We start from the raw sequence: 6,639 nt of genomic DNA, 5'->3' as shown, positions 1-6,639 counted from the left end.
GAACCCTAATGATACATACAGAAGTACCATGCAGCATGGAATTAATTGCCCGATCTTTCAAATTCCAGATCAGCTTTAAGATTTTGCATGTTTACATTAAATTCAACTACAAAGGCTTCTGTTGTCATTAGGAGCTTATCTTTGCCATATTTTTGGGCTCTTAACAATCTTAAAGAAGTGCAATTTTTTACCTCATTGTTTAAATCATTAGGTAAAACTTCTGGAGCTCGAGTGTTCTGTTTATATTTTTAATTCCCTTAAAAACTGGTGGAAGAGTATTAGGAATGTTCTTGTCTTTGTAATTTACATTTACATCATTCAGCACTGTTAATGGAAAAAAAAAAAAAAAAAAGAAAACAGGGAGAATTATATTCCTGGCTTAAAAATCTTAATACATCGAGAATAAGTAGGACATCATTAAATAATGGCAGTACATAATGAGTATGATTTATGTAGGGTATGCATAACTACTTACTTGTCATGCAGAGTGCTGTAATCACCCCTTCAGTCATAGGTTAAGGTAATTAAATACTGGGTTTGCTATTGGGCATGCTTCTGACCTCTGTCCCCAAAGACGCAACAGTCCATTCTCACTTAACAGGTTTTGATCATTTAAAAAACCTGAAGAATTAATTAATCTTATTAAATGTATTGGAGGAATCATAACATATTTTTCTCTTGAATCCATTTAAATATCTCTGAAAATCAAATATGCTGAAGGTAGAAGAAAGTAGCCTTTTTCTACTTTGAAATTTAATTAAAACAATCTGGTTGAAACATCATACAGTCAGTTAACTCAATACTTGCATGTAGATATTTAAATAGATAAAAAAGATCAGCAGAAGTCTTGCAAACCTGAGGGCAGTTAATATTGTTAAAGATGTTTTATTTAGGTCCTTTTTTCCTCTTACATGAAAACCTGATATTCACAGGGCCCAAACCTCTAAGCTATTACTAAGTTGCCTCTGATGCCCATTAGTGTTTAATGGGATATATTTGGAGAAACAATAAAGGAAAGATCCAAATGCAAAAACTGGGCAAACATAATTAAACTACTCACAACATCTTTTTTTGTTGTTTTGTTTTTGAGTCCATAAAGAAAGACTAAGCCTTCTCAGTAGTCCAACAGAGGCTGTTTTCAGCAGGAGCTGCTGAATCCTTCAGGTTCATTCTGTGCTGTAAGGAAGGACAGTTACAGACACAGCCTCAAACAAAACTCTGCCTAATATTATTTTTCCTGGAGTGTCTGGAGACTAAACAGAAAAATGGTGACACCTGATGCAGCAAACAAATGATCACACGAGGATGGAGAGTCTCAGTGAACAACAGCATTGTTCTGACTAGCATAAAAACTTCTCAGGAGGAGAATGCCCTCCTGAGGTATCATGAAAACCCATTTGAGTCTACCCTTCAGTAGGCTACAAAGCAAACCATCTTTCCATACCTACAACAGCGCTGAAACTGGAAAGAGCATTAACATCTCAACAGTTACAGTATCCAACCTTGCCATTAGGAAGTGTTTTTAAGGCATGTAACATTAACCTATGCCATTGTTAAGCAGTATTACTTATTTTGACACTAACAGTGATGCATAAAGTATTATCCACACAAATCTGTCATTTTTGCACCTACAATCATGTTGTTCCAACTGTTGCTGATCAGTTAATTGCCAGCGGCATAGGCAGCAGCAAAAAAGCACATGTCCCCGCATAGACCTTTTTCTGCCTACCACATCTACAAAGTGTCTGTGCACATGCTCAAAGTGCTGGGCTGACAGGCTGTATACTGCAGTTTCAGTCAGTAGATAAAGGCAAATTATGTCCTTCACGTTCTGTATATTGGGCATCAAAGACAACATAGACTGAAGTGCAACGGATATAAGTCATCATTTTCTCAGTTCTTTCTTCCTGGTGATCAAGTCCTAGTGACATGGCATTATTGTCTTTCAGAGATTCTTAGTAAGGCTGCAAAAGATGAAATCTTTCATTCTGTAGGAAAGTAGGCATTTCAGAATTGTTTAGAGACCCTAAATCCTCAAATGCACTGAAACATCAGTGAGTATGCATTTCCAGTACCCCTGTTTTGGAAATAACAGTAGACTGAAATGTACTTGTCAAATTTATTTTTCACAGTACAATTGCACATGCAGAGTTGAAGTATCCCTAAGGAGTCAATGTTTTATCTGAAGTTTGGTCTTTTTAATATCTTCATAATCATTCAAATTGTTTTCTGCTAAGACCCAAAAATTCCAGAGCATTGCCAGCCTTGAGTTTATCCTGTAAAAACAAAACACTTACATATGTTTGCGTGTGTTTAAGTCAGGTTTTAGTCAGTTGTTTTTACTCAGATGCTTTCACTCATGCTTTAAAATGTTCCCATGAACTGCTTTAAAGAGACTGAAGGGCCTATTCCATGCAGGAATTACTGTACTCCACTGATTTTTCAGTTTTTGTTTGTTTGTTTTGTTTTGTTTTTCCCTAGGTCTAAAACCAGAGCCTTAAAAATGATCCCCCACCCTCTCACCTCCCTCCCCCCTCAAAAAAAACAGAAAACAAAAAAAATCCACCCAAATTATACCTTCAGCTTATGGTCAAAATCTTCCATGGAGTCAATCAGTTTTCCAGGTTCCAGTTCCCCCAGTGGAAAAGGGTAATCTGTCCCTAAAATAACTTTGTCCTAGTAATAAAGAAACACATTGCACATTCTGTAGTAACATCGAAGAATATAGTTTCACAGGCTTTCTGGAATTTAAAATAAATCACAGGAAGTTACACATATATATTGAACTGATAAATTATGAAAGTGAGTGTGAAGATAGTCTCTGGATTCCAATTAACATTAGAAAAAAACCAAACACAACAAAGCTTAAAAACAAGTATTTGAGACTATTGGGGAATTTAAATTTGAAAAATAGTATTGGTTGTTTCTTCATCGTTTTTGTGATGCCTAACTAAAGCGTGGTGTATTTCTATTCTGATATACAGGAAATTTAAAATGTAAAACCCGGGCATGTGGAAATGAGTGTATGCTGCTCAGATGACTACTGTTCAAGTACAAATGGTAATTTCCTATGGAGATAGATTTTCTTTACCATGGTGCTGCTTTGAAATGTTACAAAATGGCATCTGTTGTTCATCTCCTGCCCTACTAGTACTGTTTCTACTTCTGAATTATTTTCCATGTTCCAGGAAGTTACTTGCATGCTCTGCACTGCTGTCCAAAAAGACCACGAAATCTTTTGGCAGATTTCTTGAAGGATCTCAGGAAGTTCTCCACCAAACTCACAAAAGATGCTTGGATTTGGATTCTTGAATTTGAAATTCTTGGGTATCCACACACATAAATGCACTCACTCACACGAACTTGAATTTATATATACTTGAAAAGAATGTGTAAAAAAAATACAAAGCAATCAAAATCATCTTTTGTGCAATACTTTAAAAGCCGTAATACTTGCAACGTGATGCTACTTAAAGAGTGGTAAAATGTAGAACTATTACAAACACTTAAATTCAAAAAATATATTTAATTTAACTGGTATTCAGCTTCAGACAACAAAATCAAAATCTCATTTGCAAATTTCGTATATTTTTTGGAAGTCTATGATTTTCTTAAAATGTCATTGCCTTTGACTGGGATTGGGTATTAACTGTGAGCTGGAAACCCGTATGTGAGAATATGAGTGAAATGATCCAATTTGTTTCTGAAAGCAACAGTCAGGGAATAGAAAATTCAGTAAGAATCTGTATGCATCACTCCTGTTATCAGAGACGGAAACAAATAGGCAGATCCTCAATGGGTCCACATGGTTATACGCTCATTTCCACACCGCAGTGATATTGCTCATATTGTCACCTACCCTGGAAAGTGAATATTGCCAACTCACTTATTTTATCAAAAGTCTATTTTCTTTCAAGCTTCATCTCCTGGAGACATGAATATTTGAAAACCACCGTTTTCATTAAAAATGTATGTTTTGAAACATCTCATAAATTTGAAGTCAAGCTCATGAATTTTGGGGAGCTTGTTACAGTATTATTTAAATTCATTTGCCAATACTGAAATAGGACAAAGAAAACATATTTCAGTTATTTTATGAAATTATTATGAAATTATTCTTTTTCTTATTTGTCAAATGGTGCTTATTTATTTTACCTCCAGTAGATGTCACCAGAGAGTCTCTGAAAGAGTCTAAATGAAACCTTACAGGCAATGCAAACAAGGTACAAATTCTATTGTTCTGTCTTATATTATTGTATTATAATTTACTACAGAAGTCCTGCCATATGATTATAACTGGAGAATTTCTATTTCTCTGTCTAGAATTTATATTCCTCTGTCTACCGCATCAATTTCTGAGTGCAGATTAAACAAAATATATTTGGATGTGTGTATGATTAATCAGCTAAATACATTCTTATATTCATTATAAAGTTCAATCTGGTACCAAGGCGTTTTCTGCACATATGAAGAACAAATGTCTGCCACAAATAAATACAACAACCAACCAAAAAAAACCCCAACCAACCAACCCAAAACCCCACAAACCAATAAGCATACTAGCTTTTTATTGGAAAATGGATTTCTTAGTAAAGGAAAAAGTATCTTCCCAGCTGCTTATTGCGGAAGGTTAAGAAGGTCAGGAAGGTTTGTACATTCTTGTTTAAGTTTCCTATATACTAGAGCAGAAAGAAATCTTACCCCATCATTGGATTAATCTGTACATGTTATTTCAGCTATCTTTTTATTTTCCTCTAGTTTAAAGTGTCTCATAGTGTTTCAGGGGATCTGTTCATAAACAGCAAAATTTAAGGGCTGCAAATTAATGAGAACATCTGTAAGTAGAATTGTTTCTGCTATGTATTAGGCTATTTATTTATAATCTTTGAGCTTCAGTTTATACCCATCTATAAAACGGGGTCTGCAATCCCTGTATTTATCAGCTGCCCTCCGAGAAGTCCTGTGAAGTCTCTGCAGATAAACAATACTCCTAGCATATTATCTATCATCATATTATTCCAAAAGATATCAGCAAAGTTCATTTTCCATAGTAGACCTTAAGGTTCAATACTTTAATAAAGCTTCTTGCCTTTCAGAAAGGTAAATATGGCTGACAATTGGCCTCAACAGACCCTTCTACTCAACAGATTTTTTTTTTTTTTTCACAGTAGTACAGAATCTTAAAATGAATCTCAAAGAAAGTCAAGCATGGCTTCTTCCTCTTACATCAGTTAAAAATTGCATTTTTCCTGAATCTCACCTTCTTTCCTCCTATTGGAATACATCTCAAGGAAGGCCAGATTGTTATAGCCAGTTCAGCTCCAGCTTCTGGCCCAAGAATGTTTTACCTGCTGGTGATGGACCCTGAAGAATCACCATGACATTTTTTGCAGAGATGCAATGAATCATTTAATCGTCTGCCAGCCTGGTTCTTCACTCTTTATAGCCAGTATCATTAGGGATTTTTTGTTTTGCCTTGTTCACTTCATGCTTCCTCAATGTGGGGAGAGCAAAGGACTGCAGCAATTCTGCAGTCTTACAAAAGTATTTCTCAGAAATGTTTACTCCTGCCTCCTTTAACTGGGATAGGCTCCGATTAACCTGCAGCCCAAACTACGAAGGGCTGAAGTTAAATGTACGTGACTCAGAGCTATCACTGGATTTTAATATTCATAAGCTCAAGGCCCACACATGACATTTTGATGCCACGTAATGGCTATTCCCTGAGGACCTGAAACCATGTGTATGCATATCTTTACACACACCGATGCCCTTCCTGCACAGCTCTCAGCTACACTCCTGAGAGCTGTCCTATTTCAAACCTTTGGTTTATAAAGTTACGTCATGCTAGAGACCCAGTCACAATGTTTTTAGCCCGGCATTTATTCATCTTACCCTTGTTATTCTGCCAACACATGATTTGACTTTTGGAATGGTATTATGCGAGAACGTCAGCTTTAATGGGAAAATGAGGGAAGTTTTTAATCTTCTTGGCTATAAAGTGAAGCTTGAAAATATGATGCGAATGTTTCTTCAAGTATAAGATGCCCTAGGCTATGAAAAAGAGAAAGAAAATGTACTGCTTTCCAAGTTCTCCTAATTCTTAAAAGCATTTGAGTTTTTGGGATCTGACTCACGACTTTTCAGCACTCTGGTTGCCAAATAGTGCAACAAGAAGCCAAATATGCTGTTTAAATACACGTAACTCTCTTACCGTGTTTCACTTTAAGAAAGAAGGAAGTCTCATTTTAATTAAACTGCTCCTTTCTTTTGAAAGCAATCTTGCTCTGTGAGTAGTTTCACTGGGCCAAGACTTTTCTTGAAAATATCTGCCATAAATACAACACTATCTCCATCAAGTGCTTCTTCTTGGCAGCCTAATCTTTTACCAGTAAAATAAATAGCTACTCATTATATATGTCTGACTCAAAGCTCGTCTTACCTCAAGTAATTTCTATAGCTGTTATATTTCACTAATTCAGTGAACTTCATATTGCTCTGAGCCTCTGCAAAGTAAAGCTTAGATTTCAACCTGTTCAATTTCTCTCCCCGTCTTCTCTCCCCAGAATTCCAAAAGATAACAGAGCTCACTCTATCCTATCCTATCCTATCCTATCCTATCCTATCCTATCCTATCCT

General features: G+C 35.9%; 1 protein-coding gene across 3 annotated transcripts in view; it reads right to left on the bottom strand.

The window, feature by feature from the left end:
* Nucleotides 1-2,105: 2,105 nt before the first annotated feature.
* ACMSD (aminocarboxymuconate semialdehyde decarboxylase) overlaps nt 2,106-6,639 on the bottom strand; it is a 45,473-nt gene continuing 40,939 nt past the window's right edge. For all 3 annotated transcript variants that reach the window (XM_035331871.1, XM_035331870.1, XM_035331869.1), the window contains 2 exons: nt 2,578-2,676; nt 2,106-2,276 (listed from right to left, as the gene is read on the bottom strand). In XM_035331871.1, the coding sequence (XP_035187762.1) occupies nt 2,214-2,276; nt 2,578-2,676 (162 nt within the window). In that variant the 3' untranslated portion in view covers nt 2,106-2,213. The remainder of the gene's footprint in view (nt 2,277-2,577; nt 2,677-6,639) is intronic.

Source organism: Oxyura jamaicensis, chromosome 7, assembly GCF_011077185.1.
Source record: "Oxyura jamaicensis isolate SHBP4307 breed ruddy duck chromosome 7, BPBGC_Ojam_1.0, whole genome shotgun sequence".
Classification (NCBI taxonomy): Eukaryota; Metazoa; Chordata; class Aves; order Anseriformes; family Anatidae; genus Oxyura; species Oxyura jamaicensis.
This window is presented reverse-complemented; position numbering and strand designations above follow the sequence as displayed.